The sequence below is a fragment of the Electrona antarctica genome (assembly GCF_951216825.1).
Source record: "Electrona antarctica genome assembly, chromosome: 18".
In the NCBI taxonomy this organism is placed as follows: Eukaryota; Metazoa; Chordata; class Actinopteri; order Myctophiformes; family Myctophidae; genus Electrona; species Electrona antarctica.
Window position 1 is genome coordinate 45593936 of NC_136799.1, and position 21102 is coordinate 45615037.

The window sequence follows — 21102 nt, forward strand, 5'->3', positions numbered from 1 at the left end:
TTGGAGTACGCCACCTGTTTCGAAAATTGCACATAATGCAGGAGGCAGCAGCACATTGCATTATTGAAATTGAGCGCTTCCAAACTCCAGCACTTAGCAAAAGTATTCACCTGCACGGATGTTCTTGACAGAAAGTAGCTCATAACATGCCTACGGTGGATTCGTATGAAACAACAACTTTGCAGATAGAGGATAATTCAAGCTCTCTGTACAGCTACAGTACCATGTTGGTGAGTTTAACGTCGTTTAATACAATCTAATAGGACCTTTCTGTTTGGATGTATGGGCTGTAAAGGCCAGAAAGTTGTTATTTTTGCCACTCAGTAGGTGTATAACTTCACGCACATAGCCTCTTAAAGGACCACTTCACCACTTTTCAACCTATCTTCATATAGTACAGGTAGGTCAGGGTTCCCCAATAGGTGGCGCCCCCTTGTGGCCCCTGGAATAATTATTTTTAGGGGGTCCCAGATATAAATGGCATTACATGGGGTTCAGTAGCCTATGCATGTCAAACTGGGCATCCTTTTCAAATGGGGTCTTGCCCTTCAGGGCAAGAACTCGACCTTGTGCGTGCGGTCTCGGCCCCCAGCCTGGTACCCTAGTCAAAATATGGCCCTTGAGGAAAATTAATTGGGGAACCCTGTAGTAGGTCCTCACAAATAATCATGAAAAAATGGCGCAATTTTGTGTCTCATAGGAGGGCTGTGGGCAGTTCAGAAACCGTCTTCCAGTGACATCATCGATGGGGAATACAAGCTAATAGAAACTGCAGGCTTACTAGTCCTGAAAAGTTGCAATGCGAAAATGGAAGCCATAGTTCTCACGATAATAAAAATCGAAAAATCTTGTTTAAAAAAAATCTGCCTAATGATGATGTCACTGGAAGACAGTTTCTAAACTGCCCACGGCCCTCCTATGAGACACAGACTGAGTAGAAAAAAATCGTGCCATTTTTTCATGATTATTAGTGAGGACCTATTATATGAAGATAGGTTGAAAAGTGGTGAAGTGGTCCTTTAAATTTCACATCGTGACCTCACTGATGACGACAGGAGTGAACACCCTCGTGCGACATAAAACATCCGGCCACGGCCCGGAACGAAATGGATTCCTTTGTTCAATGTCTTAACATCACCTTGTCGTTTTCTTTGTAGTTTTTTTGTCATCTCGGACATGGCGCTGATCCTTAACATATTCTACGAGATATTCGGTCGACGGAAAGAAACCGTCGGCCAACACGAGGCGGCGATCAAGAAACTCCGGGAGACGGAGGAGATGCTGAAGGACAAAAAGGAATCTCTGGAGAAGAACATCCTCGTCGCCGACGGCGACGTTCTTGCCGCCGTCGGCGACAAGAGCGGCACGCAGGCCCTGCAGGCCCTGAAGAGGAAGAAGCGCTACGAGAAGCAGGTGGAGCAGATCGAGGGCAAGATGCTGAACGTGGAGTCGCAGCGGGAGGCGCTGGAGAACGCCAACGTCTACACCCAGGTGCTCAAGAACATGGCGTTCGCCGCCGAGGCCATGCGGGCCGTGCACGAGAACATGGACGTGGACAACGTGGACGACCAGATCCAGGCCATCACGGAGCAGCAGGAGATGGCGCAGGACATCTCCGACGTCATCTCCAAGCCCATGGGCCCCTGGGGGGAGGTGCACGACGAGGACCAGCTGCTGGCCGAGCTGGACCAGATGAGACGGCAGCAGCAGCAGCAGCAGCAGCAGCTGCTGCTGGCGGACAAGAAGCTGCTGGAGCTGGTCGTCGACGCGCTTCCCAGCGCGGCGGTGGCGGATTCCGCTTTGCCCACCGCCGAGGCCGAGTCTCCACAGGAGACCGGCGACGGAACGCTGCGGCCGCCCATGGTGGTCCCATGGTGGTCCACTTCCCCTCTCTGCCTACCTACCACGAACTGCAGCACAACAACGTCCACACAACAACAACAGCAGCATGCTACAGACGAGGCTTCAGATGAACCTGTGCTGAAAAGGCGTCCTCGGGCGACCTTTCTAGTCGACATGGCGCGCGCGAACGTTCCACTACACCGAGTGGCGCGCTACGAGCTTGTAGATCTGCTACTTAAAACCTTTGCTTCTGTAGAACGCCACAACGGTAAGGCCTTCCGGTCTGATTTACGGATATGTTATAGAGCTCCACGAGACGCACGCGTGGAACTGTAGTACGTCCTCGGGCGACCTTTCTAGTCGACATGGCGCGCGCGAACGTTCCACTACACCGAGTGGCGCGCTACGAGCTTGTAGATCTGCTACTTAAAACCTTTGCTTCTGTAGAACGCCACAACGGTAAGGCCTTCCGGTCTGATTCTCGGATATGTTATAGAGCTCCACGAGACGCACGCGTGGAACTGTAGTACGTCCTCGGGCGACCTTTCTAGTCGACATGGCGCGCGCGAACGTTCCACTACACCGAGTGGCGCGCTACGAGCTTGTAGATCTGCTACTTAAAACCTTTGCTTCTGTAGAACGCCACAACGGTAAGGCCTTCCGGTCTGATTCTCGGATATGTTATAGAGCTCCACGAGACGCACGCGTGGAACTGTAGTACGTCCTCGGGCGACCTTTCTAGTCGACATGGCGCGCGCGAACGTTCCACTACACCGAGTGGCGCGCTACGAGCTTGTAGATCTGCTACTTAAAACCTTTGCTTCTGTAGAACGCCACAACGGTAAGGCCTTCCGGTCTGATTTTCATATGTTATAGAGCCCAGCAACCCCGGCCGACACCTCCAAGGCTTCCTGGGTGATGGCGAGGAGGAGGAGGAGGGCTGCCACGTCACCTCACAGTCCAACTGTCTGTGTACGCCTCTGCTGTGCCTGAGGGAGGCACGCGCGCACACACACGCACGCGCACACACTCACCTGCCCAGGCCATTGATGCCAGACGACCCTCGGGCCAGGCACTGCAGCCTCAGCCTCTCCACGGGATCTGAACTCACACACAGACGTCTTTTGGCGTCCAGCGCCATCTCTCGGTCGTGCCTCGACGTCCTGGCCATGGCTGAACACACAGAGCACATTAATATAATGTGTAACATTATAGTGGATGCAGTTAGCTTAATGCTAATTCCGATTAGCAAATGTGACCAGATGGACACTGATGATACTTTTGGAATAAGAACCAAGTTCATAGACTAAGACTACGCCACTCTCAATGGGTGAGAGACCCGTATTCAGTATTTACTCTTGTAACCAAAATCCCCGTGCAAAGTACTTTATAGACGGACAGAGGCTTTTCTGTGTACAATCACTAGATCAACTTTATTCACAATTTCACATAATACAGATAGCAAAACCTTCATAAATGTTGTATTTAAATTACTTGACCGGAGGGACAATATAGCACTTCTCATAAACACAGCAAACTGTTAAGATAATAAGATATAAATCACTGCAAACTGTTACGAGAATAAGATATACATCACTGCAACCATCATGGCACTGCGGCTTATGTTGCGCACACAAAACACTTGCTGACTGTTAGTCAAAAGGTAAAAGCACACTAGAAGTGGGGAAGGGGGGTAACAACGGTCATTCAGTAAAATATACAGTACAGGGGGTTTCTTTCAATAAGGTTATATAAAATACTGGAGGCACTGAAGAGCATGGAAACAATTAAAAACAAAGTAAAACTGAGGAAAAGAGCAATGGCTGTCTGCTGACCACTCTGTGTCACCAGTTCAGCCTGCAATATACAACGGAGCAATTAGACACCGAGCACCCATCATAAGTACTCATTATAATATAAACATACTGGCAAGCCCATCTTCCTACCTCCTAGGCCCAAGGCACTTATACCCAGCAGGCAGGATTCTGGCTAGCCAGGTCTGGATCCGTTCTGACATTGTTCTACCATGAAATACCTCCTTTTATGATGAATTCCTGTTCTGTCTATAGAAGTGTCTATTTGTACGTCTCTAAATGTTTTGTTGATTTGAACATGGTGGACCCTATTGGAAACAAGTGTAATGCTTAATTGGGTCGTCCACTCACAGTTAACAGCCTTTGTATTGAGTTTGTGCTTGAAATGTACTGTAATTCTGCAAACTGTTAATAAATTCTTCAATCAATCAATCAAAACAGAAACAATATAAATTCCCCATCATAATAAATATGTGAATTAAAAGTATGACATAAGGTGGTTGCATGCCAAAGGGCTACCTTTGGCATGCCACCATAATCCACATTGAAGTGTGAGACTCATACCCGTGTTCTGTTAAATAGTATGTGTGGACACTGGGTCCAAGTGTAGTCTGCCCTGTACAGCCTAGCCCCACAACAGCACTAACAGTTTCTAGAAGCACAACAACAACAACATCTACAACTCTAAATCATACTAAATGCAACAGACTACAATGTGTAAGCCTTTGTTGTAACATACCTTGGTAAATTGATTTACACGGACGCGACGGGTGCTGCTGGGCACTGACGCTACATGCATTGCACACGACAGAATGAGAACAAACGTGAGCTTCATTGATCTCACGGGTCTCAAGCTACCGCTCTGCTCTGGGCAGGCAGCTCCAGGTCCTAATGTCCCACCTGTCACACATAGTTAGCTTCTTATCCATGCTACAGTACTTATACCAGATCACTCATTTAGTCCGTTTTTAGATCAATAATAAACATTACTGTATTCTGGTGACTGGTTTAGCACAATACAAACTCGGACTCATTACATAACATGCAAATCACACCACCACTCAATATAAAAATAAAACGTTGTCTTATAAAGCAGCATATACTTTGTTTACATTCAGACCCATGGCTTTGTACAACTAGCCAAAGTTGAATAATACATGTTCATATAGTTGTGAAACATTCACCATAAAAGCCAAAATCGCGACAGAGTCAGCTATTCATTCATTACCAACTATTTCACAGACCTTGATGTGACTGTTAGCTGTGATAAAGTAAAGTAAACAAAGTGATGATGAATGACACGACACGAAACACACACACGTAGGATGTAGCTCTTCTCACAACATTGACGACACAGGTCGGTTCTTTATAAACGGGCATTTATTGGGCATTCTTCTCATCCCTCTGCTGTTCCATGCCGTGAGAACTATGTTCACACAAAATAATAAACACATAAACAATCAACAAATTACGTCGCAATACATAATATTGATCAAACAAAGAAATACAAAACATGTAGAAATGCGCGATGCGCAGGTGAACGTGTCCGTCAAAACACCACAATACAACACAACAAAGATAACTCTCAAATAATAATACCTCGTTGGCCGCTTGTTGTGTAAAGAGGTTCTTGATGCTTCTTGAGTTTCATACAGTCCTTTGAATGTCCTTTTGACCGTGTTTAATAACTTTAAACAGTTCAAACACACTACTCTGCTGCGAGTGTGCTTCCTTGTGCAGACCAGAGTCTGAATGAGTGAGAGAAATGTTTGTACCACCTGTGTGCAATGCCAGGCAATCATGCATCAATCAGTCAATCAATCATGGTCCAGTGTTGCTACTGACAGACAGGGAACTTGGTTCTGCCTCAGAAAGTTATCATCACATCATGTTTACATTTTTAACCTCATATGAAATCAATTATGAACCACATATTTATTATTGTATCATGACATTATTATGAATTATGCTTTATGAACTTATGACCATGAATTGTTGTATTTTAGCTATTTTAGTCTTTTTAAAGTAAGCATTTTAATAGCAGCACTTACATAGGAAGTCAGAGAAACGAATCAAAGAAAAGACCGTCATCTGCCAGTGGAATTCAGAACAGCGCCACAGCCCATCCACATGTATGAAGGCATATGCCTCTCCCCTCCTCTCCTCTCCTCTCTTTTTGAATGAACAGACAAAACACAAAACACAACATGTTCATTAATGTTATTCTTCACAAACTAGACATTTTATTCATATTTAGAAAATGCAGAATCCAATGGCGTCGGTCTGGGCTCTCCACGCCGTTTGCAAAGGTCAATGGTCAGCAAAAAGACTGCCTCCTCTCTCCACAGAAGTGAAAACAGACAAAACACACCTTTAAAATATGTTCCCTAACCCTATTCTTCGCAAACGAGACATTTTATTCATATTTAGAGCGTCCCAAATTCAATGGGGCCGGTCTCGACTTTCCAGGACGTTTGCAAAGGTCAATGGTCAGCAAAAAGACTGCAACGGTGACCCTTTGGGCCAAATTCTTAAAAAAACGGGGTGATATATATTTTTAAAAATATGTAAGAACCTCCAATATCCATATTCAGGACATGTCGAATCCAATGGAACCGGTCTCGAATTTCCACGACGTTTGCAAAGGTCAAAGGTCAGCCGAAAGACTGCCACGGTGACCTTTGGGCCAAATGCCTTAACAATTAAGTGATAGATATTTTTTTAAATATGTAACACCCCCGAATATCCATATTCAGGCCATGGCGAATAAAATGGCGTTGGTCTCGATTTTGTGGGACTCTTACAAGCGTCCGATAAAGGGAACTACACTGCAATGCTAGGCCTCGGGTCAGATTTGAGGTTCCCAAGGTCGCAGAAAATAACTCAGACCATCACGAAGATCGGCTCGTCGCCGCGATCGCAGAGGTGTTCGGCCCATCCCGAACAGACTTACGATCGTCGTCGTAGGCGCGCGTGAACGTCAAACTTTGCTTCACTGGAACGCCACGACGGTGAGGCCTTCCGGGATGATTTTCGGATATGTTATAGAGCTCCCGGAGACGCACGCATGGATCTATAGAACGTCCTCGGGCGACCTTTCTAAGAGGCACGGTCTCGTTTCACTTTTTCAGCCAGGACGCTGTTAGAGTCTATGGGTCTATGACGTGTCTGCATGCACAGAGCCAAAGTGAAGGACGTTTTGTACGACTGTCGGAGGCGTACGTCCGAGACACCTAACCGTTCGTCTCGGCTGGCTCTCCGACATATCCGAACGTCGGACCGTGATGTTTTATCGTTGGCGCGTTGGCGCGCGTCAAAGTCGGCAATTTGTAGGCGTTCGTTCAAGGCTACCGCCGCGGCCGTATGTCCGTTTGGCCCGAAACCTATACGGCTGCGATCGGGGCCGCGACCCGGCCGCGGTGATGGTCTCGGATTTGTTCTTCGACTTTCGCGTCAAAGTCGCAAATTTCGAGGCTTTCGTGCAGGGCTACTGTCGCGACCGTATGTCCGTTTGGCCCAAACCCTATACGGCTGCGATCGGGGCCGCGACCCGGTTGCGGTGATGGTCTCGGATTTGTTCTGTCGAATTTCGCGACTTTTCTCGCTAACTTACTTTGTGGGAGCAGTTTATGCTAATGAAGGGCGTGGTTCCGGCTACTTTGTGGGTGTGGGTTATGCAAATTTGATGGGCATGGTTCCGGCTACTTTGTGGGATTATTTTATGCAAATGAAGGTGCGTGGTATGCAAATTAAGGTGCGTGGTATGCAAATGAAGGGGAGTGGTATGCAAATAAAGGGGAGTGGTATGTAAATGAAGGTGCGTGGTATGCAAATGAAGGGGCATGGTTCCGGCTACTTTGTGGGATTATCTTATGCAAATGAAGGTGCGTGGTATGCAAATGAAGGGGCATGGTTCCGGCTACTTTGTGGGATTATGTTATGCAAATGAAGGTGCGTGGTATGCAAATGAAGGTGCGTGGTATGCAAATGAAGGGGAGTGGTATGCAAATGAAGGGGAGTGGTATGCAAATGAAGGGGAGTGGTATGTAAATGAAGGTGCGTGGTATGCAAATGAAGGGGCATGGTTCCGGCTACTTTGTGGGATTATCTTATGCAAATGAAGGGGCGTGTTATGCAAATGAAGGGGCATGGTTCCGGCTACTTTGTGGGATTAGTTTATGCAAATTAAGGGGCGTGGTATGCAAATGAAGGGGCGTGTTATGCAAATGAAGGGGCGTGTTATGCAAATGAAGGGGAGTGGTATGCAAATTAAGGGGAGTGGTATGCAAATTAAGGGGCATGGTTCCGGCTACTTTGTGGGATTAGTTTATGCAAATGAAGGTGCGTGGTATGCAAATTAAGGCGAGTGGTATGCAAATGAAGGGGCATGGTATGCAAATGAAGGGGAGTGGTATGCAAATGAAGGGCATGTTTCTGCTACTTTGTGGGATTGGCTTATGCAAATGAAGGTGCGTGGTATGCAAATGAAGGGGCATGGTTCCGGCTACTTTGTGGGATTAGTTTATGCAAATGAAGGTGCGTGGTATGCAAATGAAGGGGAGTGGTATGCAAATGAAGGTGCGTGGTATGCAAATGAAGGGGCATGGTATGCAAATGAAGGTGCGTGGTATGCAAATAAAGGGGCATGGTATGCAAATGAAGGGGCATGGTTCCGGCTACTTTGTGGGATTAGTTTATGCAAATGAAAGGGCGTGGTATGCAAATGAAGGTGCGTGGTATGCAAATGAAGGTGCGTGGTATGCAAATGAAGGGGCATGGTATGCAAATGAAGGGGAGTGGTATGCAAATGAAGGTGCGTGGTATGCAAATGAAGGGGCGTGGTATGCAAATGAAGGGGCATGGTTCCGGCTACTTTGTGGGATTAGTTTATGCAAATGAAGGTGCGTGTTATGCAAATGAAGGGGCATGGTATGCAAATGAAGGTGCGTGGTATGCAAATGAAGGGGAGTGGTATGCAAATGAAGGGGAGTGGTATGCAAATGAAGGTGCGTGGTATGCAAATGAAGGGGCATGGTATGCAAATGAAGGGGAGTGGTATGCAAATGAAGGGCATGTTTCTGCTACTTTGTGGGATTGGCTTATGCAAATGAAGGTGCGTGGTATGCAAATGAAGGGGCATGGTTCCGGCTACTTTGTGGGATTAGTTTATGCAAATGAAGGTGTGTGGTATGCAAATGAAGGGGAGTGGTATGCAAATGAAGGTGCGTGGTATGCAAATGAAGGGGCATGGTATGCAAATGAAGGTGCGTGGTATGCAAATAAAGGGGCATGGTATGCAAATGAAGGGGCATGGTTCCGGCTACTTTGTGGGATTAGTTTATGCAAATGAAGGTGCGTGGTATGCAAATGAAGGGGAGTGGTATGCAAATGAAGGTGCGTGGTATGCAAATGAAGGGGCATGGTATGCAAATGAAGGTGCGTGGTATGCAAATAAAGGGGCATGGTATGCAAATGAAGGGGCATGGTTCCGGCTACTTTGTGGGATTAGTTTATGCAAATGAAAGGGCGTGTTATGCAAATGAAGGTGCGTGGTATGCAAATGAAGGTGCGTGGTATGCAAATGAAGGGGCATGGTATGCAAATGAAGGGGAGTGGTATGCAAATGAAGGTGCGTGGTATGCAAATGAAGGGGCGTGGTATGCAAATGAAGGGGCGTGGTATGCAAATGAAGGGGCATGGTTCCGGCTACTTTGTGGGATTAGTTTATGCAAATGAAGGTGCGTGGTATGCAAATGAAGGGGCATGGTATGCAAATGAAGGTGCGTGGTATGCACATGAAGGGGCATGGTATGCAAATGAAGGGGAGTGGTATGCAAATGAAGGTGCGTGGTATGCAAATGAAGGGGAAGTGGTATGCAAATGAAGGTGCGTGGTATGCAAATGAAGGGGAGTGGTATGCAAATGAAGGGCGTGGCGACACCCACTAATTTGCATAAGCGACACCCACTAATTTGCATAGCCCACACCCAAAAAGTAGCCGAAACAACGCCCTTAAAATTTTCATAACCCACTCCCACAAAGTAGCCGGAACCACGCCCCTTCATTTGCATACCACGCACCTTCATTTGCATACCACGCACCTTCATTTGCATATCCCCTTCATTTGCATACCAAGACCCTTCATTTGCATATCCCCTTCATTTGCATACCACGCCCTTTCATTTGCATAAACTAATCCCACAAAGTATTCGAAACACGCCCTTCATTTGCACACTACTCCCCTTAATTTGCATACCATACCCCTTCATTTGCATATCCCCTTCATTTGCATACCACGCCCTTTCATTTGCATAAACTAATCCCACAAAGTAGCCGAAACACGCCCTTCATTTGCATACCACACACCTTCATTTGCATATCCCCTTCATGTGCATACCACGCCCTTTCATTTGCATAAGCTAATCCTACAAAGTAGCCGAAACACGCCCTTCATTTGCATACCACACCCCTTCATTTGCATAACCCCTTCATTTGCATACCAAGACCCTCCATTTGCATATCCCCTTCATTTGCATACCACGCCCTTTCATTTGCATAAGCTAATCCCACAGAGTAGCCGAAACACGCACGCCCTTCATTTGCATACCACGCACCTTCATTTGCATACAACTCCCCTTCATTTGCATACCATGCCCCTTCATTTGCATACCACTCCCCTTCATTTGCATACCACGCCCTTTCATTTGCATAAACTAATCCCACAAAGTAGCCGAAACACGCCCTTCATTTGCATACCACACACCTTCATTTGCATATCCCCTTCATGTGCATACCACGCCCTTTCATTTGCATAAGCTAATCCTACAAAGTAGCCGAAACACGCCCTTCATTTGCATACCACACCCCTTCATTTGCATAACCCCTTCATTTGCATACCAAGACCCTCCATTTGCATATCCCCTTCATTTGCATACCACGCCCTTTCATTTGCATAAGCTAATCCCACAGAGTAGCCGAAACACGCACGCCCTTCATTTGCATACCACGCACCTTCATTTGCATACAACTCCCCTTCATTTGCATACCATGCCCCTTCATTTGCATACCACTCCCCTTCATTTGCATACCATGCCCCTTCATTTGCATACCACTCCCCTTCATTTGCATACCACGCACCTTAATTTGCATAAACTAATCCCACAAAGTAGCCAGGACCATGCCCCTTCATTTGCATACCACGCACCTTCATTTGCATACCATGCCCCTTCATTTGCATACCACTCCCCTTCATTTGCATACTACGCCCCTTCATTTGCATAAACTAATCCCACAAAGTAGCCGAAACACGCACGCCCTTCATTTGCATACCACGCACCTTCATTTGCATACTACTCCCCTTCATTTGCATACTACACCCCTTCATTTGCATATCCCCTTCATTTGCATACCAAGACCCTTCATTTGCATATCCCCTTCATTTGCATACCACGCCCTTTCATTTGCATAAGCTAATCCCACAGAGTAGCCGAAACACGCACGCCCTTCATTTGCATACCACGCACCTTCATTTGCATACAACTCCCCTTCATTTGCATACCATGCCCCTTCATTTGCATACCACTCCCCTTCATTTGCATACCATGCCCCTTCATTTGCATACCACTCCCCTTCATTTGCATACCACGCACCTTAATTTGCATAAACTAATCCCACAAAGTAGCCAGGACCATGCCCCTTCATTTGCATACCACGCACCTTCATTTGCATACCATGCCCCTTCATTTGCATACCACTCCCCTTCATTTGCATACTACGCCCCTTCATTTGCATAAACTAATCCCACAAAGTAGCCGAGACACGCCCTTCATTTGCATACCTTGCCCCTTCATTTGCATACCACGCACCTTCATTTGCATACTACTCCCCTTCATTTGCATACCACTCCCCTTCATTTGCATACCATGCCCCTTCATTTGCATACCATGCCCCTTCATTTGCATACTACGCCCCTTCATTTGCATAAGCCGCTCCCACAAAGTAGCCGAAACACGCCCTTCATTTGCATACTACTCCCCTTCATTTGCATACTACACCCCTTCATTTGCATATCCCCTTCATTTGCATACCAAGACCCTTCATTTGCATATCCCCTTCATTTGCATACCACGCCCTTTCATTTGCATAAACTAATCCCACAAAGTATTCGAAACACGCCCTTCATTTGCACACTACTCCCCTTAATTTGCATACCATACCCCTTCCCATTTGCATATCCCTTTCATTTGCATACCACGCCCTTTCATTTGCATAAGATAATCCCACAGAGTAGCCGAAACACGCCCTTCATTTGCATACTACTCCCCTTCATTTGCATACCACACACCTTCATTTGCATATCCCCTTCATTTGCATACAACTCCCCTTCATTTGCATACCATGCCCCTTCATTTGCATACCACTCCCCTTCATTTGCATACCATGCCCCTTCATTTGCATACCACTCCCCTTCATTTGCATACTACGCACCTTAATTTGCATAAACTAATCCCACAAAGTAGCCAGGACCATGCCCCTTCATTTGCATACCACGCACCTTCATTTGCATACAACTCCCCTTCATTTGCATTCCATGCCCCTTCATTTGCATACCACTCCCCTTCATTTGCATACTACGCCCCTTCATTTGCATAAACTAATCCCACAAAGTAGCCGAAACACGCCCTTCATTTGCATACTACTCCCCTTCATTTGCATACTACACCCCTTCATTTGCATATCCCCTTCATTTGCATACCAAGACCCTTCATTTGCATATCCCCTTCATTTGCATACCACGCCCTTTCATTTGCATAAACTAATCCCACAAAGTATTCGAAACACGCCCTTCATTTGCACACTACTCCCCTTAATTTGCATACCATACCCCTTCCCATTTGCATATCCCCTTCATTTGCATACCACGCCCTTTCATTTGCATAAGCTAATCCCACAGAGTAGCCGAAACACGCCCTTCATTTGCATACTACTCCCCTTCATTTGCATACCACACTCCTTCATTTGCATATCCCCTTCATTTGCATACAACTCCCCTTCATTTGCATACCATGCCCCTTCATTTGCATACCACTCCCCTTCATTTGCATACCATGCCCCTTCATTTGCATACCACTCCCCTTCATTTGCATACCACGCACCTTAATTTGCATAAACTAATCCCACAAAGTAGCCAGGACCATGCCCCTTCATTTGCATACCACGCACCTTCATTTGCATACAACTCCCCTTCATTTGCATTCCATGCCCCTTCATTTGCATACCACTCCCCTTCATTTGCATACTACGCCCCTTCATTTGCATAAACTAATCCCACAAAGTAGCCGAAACACGCCCTTCATTTGCATACTACTCCCCTTCATTTGCATACCACACCCCTTCATTTGCATATCCCCTTAATTTGCATACCAATACCCTTCATTTGCATATCCCCTTCATTTGCATACCACGCCCTTTCATTTGCATAAGCCAATCCCACAAAGTAGCCGAAACTACGGCCACAAAGGAGGCGGGACGCCGCCCACTAATTCACATAGGCCACGCCCACAAAGCAGGTGGGACGCCGCCCATTAATTTGCAAAGGCCACGCCCACAAAGCGGACGGGACGACGGCCATCAATAAGCATAAACGACGCCCATGCAATTTGCATAGACCACGCCCACAAAGCAGGCGGAGTTACATAGCGAGTAGGCGTGGCCTAAGACAATGAGAGGTGTGGCCTAACATTACGAGAGGCAGAGTCATTAACGAGAGGGGGTGGAGTTTGTAAGGTGGAGTTTGTAACCAATGTGAGGTGTGTGTGTAGTAGTAGTAGAAGTAGAAGTAATACATACGAGATGATGCCTGATCTTCTGACATCCATATTTGGTTGACTGGATGGCGTTGTCCTCACCTGGAGAGAAATGCCCCCGGAAATATGATTATTTATTAATGAATGAATGAATGAATGAATGAATGAATGAATGAATGAATGAATGAATGAATGAATGAATTAATTAATTAATTAATGTATTTATTTATGTATTTATGTATTTATGTATTTATTCATTCATTCATTCATTCATTCATTCATTCATTCATTCCCTCCCCCCGGAAATAAATAAATAAACAATGCTAATCATCCATCCATGTGTGACAATTGTTTGACACACATCATGTCATGTCATGTCATGTCATGTCATGTCATGTCATGTCATGTCATGTCATGTCATGTCATGTCTGTCTATAGCAAGAGGTGGAGGGGGGGGGGGGGGGGGGGGGGGGGCGCCAAAGCATATTTTAGACTGATTCAGTATTGACCATATTAAGCCAGGTCTCACAGCACTAATATAATAAACAAACGTGAACGGAGCACTGCTGCCAACATAATACACGCATAATGTGGCCATACTGGCATACTCACCATAGCCTGGTCAAGGTTTCCCCCAGGTGGACGTGTCATTTCCAACTATTGCCAGCACATGGAAACTAGGGGCTACTGATATATACTATTCTCTGCCTATCGGGACGTAACTCGGACGGCGCTGAGTCGCGTCTTAAATACATTTCAATTGTACATTTAGGTAAAGTGTGATTTATTTGGATTTATCCTTATTATTGTGAAAGATGTCCCCCAAATGTAAATTATTAATTTATTATTATTTTAATAATTATTATAAATGTGCAAAATATATATATATAATTAATTTTACATGATTTCCTCTGATAAGTCCTAGTAGTAAAAAGTAGTAGTAAGGTTGAAATCGTTTTTTTGCAAGTAGAAATTAATCCGGGTTTTACAGGGTTAGGTTAGTCATTCACTTATGAATTCATTCATTCATTCATTCCCCCCGGAAATAAATAAATAAACACGGCTAATCATCCATCCATGTGTGACAATTGTTTGACACACATCATGTCATGTCATGTCTATCTATAGCAAGGAGGTGGAATTTACGTCAGATCTTCTACACAAAGCAAAACAAAAGGGAGCAGTGCACCACCCTGTGGCACCAACTGGCACTGCTGACTGTTACAAATTGACAGTGGATTATCTTGGATTATGTCCGCCAAAATACATTCCAATAGTACATTTACTTGACCAAAAGGTAAAGACTGATTTATTTAGATTTATTTATTCTGGATCCTTAGTCCTTGGTCCGAGGTCACGAATCTTGACTTGTCTCAAACCAGCGTCCTCTCACACCATCAGCAACTGCCAGAACCACTGAGCCATCGTGGAATACTCTTAACCATGGATTTGGGGTAATTTTATCTTTTTGTTTTTTTGGAAGAAAAAAAGTCTATTTTACCAATGCAAAGGGAGAAATATTGTCATAATGTACGTTGTGTTTGTTTTGGAAAGGAAAAAGTGTTGTAATGTACTTTTTAGTGACGTTAGGGTAGAGTTTGTTTTAACAGTACAGGACTCTCTCTCTCTCACACACACACCAGAGACTGGCAGCTGATTGGCTCATTCAGGGTTGCCAGGTTGGTGGCTGTCAGGTTGTCTAATGCCTGCTGCATTGTGTGTGTGTGTGTGTGTGTGTGTGTGTGTGTGTGTGTGTGTGTGTGTGTGTGTGTGTGTGTGTGTGTGTGTGTGTGTGTGTGTGTGTGTGTGTGAACCAGCTACACTGGCATTTAAACACATTCATATTGTAACTGTTGCCCCTATAGGTGATATAGTTTGCTTTATTCCTAAAAGGTCATAATTAGGTCACATTTACGTTTAAAACATTATTTCATGTATTTGTGTCAAGTTGTTGTAATGCTTTTATTTTGAAGAGTCAAAGTCATGTTCCGTGTCTCGTTTGGTCTGCTCATGTAAATTGGGTACACAGGTTTTTTTGTGTAAGCAATCAAGCCACAAGCAGCAGCAGGGTGCAGCAGCTCCGTTTGCACTGGTCACACAAAGAGACTAAGTTACAAGAGACTGTCATAAGAAAGGTTATAAGGACCTAAGACTGAAGAGATTCCCTGCTTCTTTGTTATTTGCACGCAGCCAACGAGGTATTTGTTGTTTGTTTTATGTCTGTATTTTACTTTGGTAAAATGTTTGCATCTACATGTGCTGTGCATGTCATGTCGTATTTATGTTAATTGTAACATGCTTGTTTTATTGTATTGTTTATAGTTTTCACGGTGAATTTGGAGGATCCACAAGTCTTCAAATAAATCAGTTTCAAGGAAACCACTTGTGTCTGTCTGTGTTGGAGTTACACATATAATATGTGTATGCTCAGTTAGCTTTTATAAACGTGAAAACAGACTGCGCTGCTGTCTAGTCATGTGCAAACCATTGTGATGTTGCATTACCTACGTTTACTGGGGACCCCCTGGAAATCCCCCAAGGGCCCCGGGGGGTCCACGGACCCCGAATTGAGAAGCACTGGTATACATTCTAAACATTTGTATTCAGTCAGCTTTTATAAATGTCCTTTTAAACGTGAAAACAGACTGTTGCGTGCTGCTGTCTAGTCGTGTGCTTCAAACCACTGTGATGCCGCATTAAACTACTTTTACTGGGGACCCCCTGGACAACCCCCAAGGGCCCCTGAGGGTCACCGGACCCCGAATTGAGAAGCACTGGCATGCATTCTAAGCATTTATCCTCAGTTAGCTTTTATAAATGTCACTTTAAACCTGTAGGTCTGCTATTTTGGGGGCCTCTGTCTGTCTGACAATCTGTCTGTCTGTCTGTCTGTCTAAAATAGCAGACCTACAAGCTCGTAGTGCAGCACCGAGTGCCGCGCTACGAGCTTGTAGGTCTGCTATTTTTGGGGGGCCACTGTCTGTCGGTCTGTCTGTCTGTCTATCTGTCTGACAATCTATCTTGTCTGTCTGTCTAACAATCTGTCTTGTCTGTCTGTCTGTCTGTCTAAAATAGCAGACCTACAAGCTCGTAGCGCAGCACTCGGTGCCGCGCTACGAGCTTGTAGGTCTGCTATTTTAGACAGACAGACAGACAAGACAGATTGTTAGACAGACAGACAGACAGACAGTGGCCCCCAAAAATTGCAGACCTACAAGCTCGTAGCGCGGCACCGATTGCCGCGCTACGAGCTTGTAGGTCTGCTATTTTTGGGGGCCACTGTCTGTCTGTCTGTCTGTCTAAAATAGCAGACCTACAAGCTCGTAGCGCGGCACCGAGTGCCTGTCTGTCTGTCTTGTCTGTCTGTCTGTCTGTCTGTCTAAAATAGCAGACCTACTAGCTCGTAGCGTGGCACCAAGTGCCGCGCTACGAGCTTGTAGGTCTGCTATTTTTGGGGGCCACTGTCTGTCTGTCTGTCTGTCTGTCTGTCTGTCTAAAATAGCAGACCTACAAGCTCGTAGCGCGGCACCGATTGCCGCGCTACGAGCTTGTAGGTCTGCTATTTTTGGGGGCCACTGTCTGTCTGTCTGTCTGTCTGTCTAAAATAGCAGACCTACAAGCTCGTAGCGCGGCACCGATTGCCGCGCTACGAGCTTGTAGGTCTGCTATTTTTGGGGGCCACTGTCTGTCTGTCTGTCTGTCTGTCTAAAATAGCAGACCTACAAGCTCGTAGCGCGGCACCGAGTGCCTGTCTGTCTGTCTTGTCTGTCTGTCTGTCTGTCTGTCTGTCTGTCTAAAATAGCAGACCTACTAGCTCGTAGCGTGGCACCAAGTGCCGCGCTACGAGCTTGTAGGTCTGCTATTTTTGGGGGCCACTGTCTGTCTGTCTGTCTGTCTGTCTGTCTAAAATAGCAGACCTACAAGCTCGTAGTGCAGCACCGAGTGCCGCGCTACGAGCTTGTAGGTCTGCTATTTTTGGGGGGCCACTGTCTGTCGGTCTGTCTGTCTGTCTATCTGTCTGACAATCTATCTTGTCTGTCTGTCTAACAATCTGTCTTGTCTGTCTGTCTGTCTGTCTAAAATAGCAGACCTACAAGCTCGTAGCGCAGCACTCGGTGCCGCGCTACGAGCTTGTAGGTCTGCTATTTTAGACAGACAGACAGACAAGACAGATTGTTAGACAGACAGACAGACAGACAGTGGCCCCCAAAAATTGCAGACCTACAAGCTCGTAGCGCGGCACCGATTGCCGCGCTACGAGCTTGTAGGTCTGCTATTTTTGGGGGCCACTGTCTGTCTGTCTGTCTGTCTAAAATAGCAGACCTACAAGCTCGTAGCGCGGCACCGAGTGCCTGTCTGTCTGTCTTGTCTGTCTGTCTGTCTGTCTGTCTAAAATAGCAGACCTACTAGCTCGTAGCGTGGCACCAAGTGCCGCGCTACGAGCTTGTAGGTCTGCTATTTTTGGGGGCCACTGTCTGTCTGTCTGTCTGTCTGTCTGTCTGTCTAAAATAGCAGACCTACAAGCTCGTAGCGCGGCACCGATTGCCGCGCTACGAGCTTGTAGGTCTGCTATTTTTGGGGGCCACTGTCTGTCTGTCTGTCTGTCTGTCTAAAATAGCAGACCTACAAGCTCGTAGCGCGGCACCGATTGCCGCGCTACGAGCTTGTAGGTCTGCTATTTTTGGGGGCCACTGTCTGTCTGTCTGTCTGTCTGTCTAAAATAGCAGACCTACAAGCTCGTAGCGCGGCACCGAGTGCCTGTCTGTCTGTCTTGTCTGTCTGTCTGTCTGTCTGTCTGTCTGTCTGTCTAAAATAGCAGACCTACTAGCTCGTAGCGTGGCACCAAGTGCCGCGCTACGAGCTTGTAGGTCTGCTATTTTTGGGGGCCACTGTCTGTCTGTCTGTCTGTCTGTCTGTCTAAAATAGCAGACCTACAAGCTCGTAGCGCGGCACCGATTGCCGCGCTACGAGCTTGTAGGTCTGCTATTTTTGGGGGCCACTGTCTGTCTGTCTGTCTGTCTGTCTAAAATAGCAGACCTACAAGCTCGTAGCGCGGCACCGATTGCCGCGCTACGAGCTTGTAGGTCTGCTATTTTTGGGGGCCACTGTCTGTCTGTCTGACAATCTGTCTTGTCTGTCTGTCTGTCTGTCTGCCTGCCTGCCTGCCTGTCTGTCTGTCTGTCTGTCTGTCTGTCTGTCTGCCTGCCTGCCTGCCTGTCTGTCTGTCTGTCTGTCTGTCTAAAATAGCAGACCTACAAGCTCGTAGCGCAGCACCGATTGCCGTGCTACGAGCTTGTAGATCTGCTATTTTCAGCAAGTATAAAATCAGCCATTATGACGGCATCAAGGCCCACCAAAACACATTTTAGTCGACAAAATCACCTGTAGATTTAGACGACTAAAATCGCATGACATTTAGTCGACTAAAACTAGACTAACGCTAATACATTCCAGGTGACTTAATGTGACTAAAAAAACTAAGTAAACTATTCAAGAGACTAATGACTAAAACTAAAATAGAAATGTGCTGCCAGGAACAACACTGCTGCCCACTTTGGCACGGCGACAATTAGCCCGTCTCCGGACCCCCCGGGTTGAGCTCCTTTGGACCTACCGCGTAGGGTCCGGTCTCACCGGCTTCAAGCGACATGGGATGCAATCTGATTTACCCTGACTTAGCCCTGTGCTGCGGTGTGGGTGTCACGCTGACATATTCCAAAAGAACCATATGAACGCTATAGGAGACAACGAACCTTCTGACCCCCCCCGCGAACGGCTCAGAAGCCGTTAAGTATTTTTAATGTTTGTACGACCGTTTTGGCAGCTCTGAAATTCTCTCTTGTTGACATCCCATTGTACCGCCTCCAGCAGCTCGGTTGGCTAGCTGCGCCTCCCTACGCGCCTCGTAGGCGCAGCTAGCCAACCGAGATGTCAACAAGGAGGGACCGAAGAGAGAATTTCAGAGCTGCCAAACGGTCGTACAAACATTAAAAATACTTAACGGCTTCTGTGCCGTTCGGGGGGGGGGGGGGTGAGAGGGTTCGTTGTATCCTATAGCGTGCATATGCTTCTTTTGGAATATGTCAGCGTGACACCCACACCGCAGCACAGGGGTAAGTCAGGGGAAATCAGATTGCATCCCATGTCGCTTGAATCCGGTGAGAAGGAACCCTACATAAAGTCATCAAAATGTCAGAAACTTTAACGTAGGGTTCCGAAAGGAGCTAGGCGACAATGAGACGCAGCTTTTTCAGCCATACGTGCTTTATAATATAAATAGAGTTATTATAAGACCACGGTGTGGTGGACCAATCAAATACGCTCACACCACAATGGCATGTTTAGAGGCGTGTTTGTTTGGGGCATGGACTTTCGTCACTTTCCTGACAAAGTGACAAAACAGGTCCATCGGGCCAGCCTTTAAATCAACGTAGCTCCTGCTAGCGCGATCATTCATTGCACACACCTGGGCACTAAGTTGTGCCAATTGTGAATATGATGGAGATATTATTTGTCATTGAATGTTTTCTTGCGTCAACAGCTAAATGCGGTAAGGAAAATGTCATTCATTACTACTTTAAGGCTGTGGTCAACACCTGGAAGTTGACCTATGAGGGCGGATTCTGCCAATGGTTTTTAAAATGGGAACAGAGCGGTTTGTTGCCATTTGCGGATTTCTGCAAAAAAAAATGCTCCGTCCCCATTGAAAAGCACTGGCAAAACCTCATAGGCTGAATGACAGTTCTGTGTTCTGTGTGAAAGTTCTGTGTGACCCCAAGTCTTGAGTTTATTTTGTTTAAACCATGTGTTATGTTATTATCCTAGTCTAATAATAACGAGGCAGAGGGTGAGGTAGTTCAGTTTACTTCAGTAGCCAGCATGACAATGACGTGACATGATACACTCTGGTGTTCTGTATATCGAGCGTTCTCATTGGCTCTTCAGTGTTAACCCTTTACACAACACCATGCTCTCGTGAAAAGTAATTTGTTCGTGAGCCGAGATGCTTGCTGTTGTGTTTTGGTCAGTGGTGGAAAGTAACTAAGTACTTTTACTTAAGTACTGTACTTAAGTACAATTTTGAGGTATTTGTACTTTATTTGAGTGTTTCCATTTTCCAGTACTTTTACTTCTACTGCACTGCAGCTCAGAGCCACAATTTGTACTTTTACTTCACTACAATTATTTTAAAACTTTAGTTACTATAGTTACTTTGGCGATTTTAATTTTGATTAGAAAACGTACATTAACCACTTCAACCCTATACATTTCGGCCATTTGAAAATAGCTGATCTACAAGCTCACAATGCGTCGCGTTGCGACGCATTGTGAGCTTGTAGATCAGCTATTTTCAATAGATTTTCTACACAATTTGAATTTGTGAAATGTGACATTCTGCAATATGAATACTTTAACTTTTAGTACTTTAAGTACATTTTGATGCCGATACTTTTGTATTTTTACTCAAGTAAATGTTCAAGTCCGTACTTTTACTTGTAACGAAGTAGTTCTAAATTGCAGTATTGGTATACTTTTACTTAAGTCAAACAATTGAGTTTCCACCACCACTGGTTTTGATTGAGAACCATTTCAATTCACGCGTGACATTATTTGACACATCTCCCACTTTCAGATTCCCA

The 21102-nt window shown here is 45.8% G+C and overlaps 1 protein-coding gene across 1 annotated transcript; it reads left to right on the forward strand.

Annotated features, from left to right (window-relative positions):
* Positions 1-1176: 1176 nt before the first annotated feature.
* Positions 1177-20247, forward strand: LOC306941924 (putative charged multivesicular body protein 4B-like protein CHMP4BP1; the record flags this gene model as incomplete). Its single annotated transcript, XM_079527562.1, has 2 exons — positions 1177-1977; positions 20242-20247. 2 exons carry the CDS (start codon positions 1177-1179, stop codon positions 20245-20247), a joined length of 807 nt encoding a protein of 268 aa, XP_079383688.1.
* Positions 20248-21102: the final 855 nt, after the last annotated feature.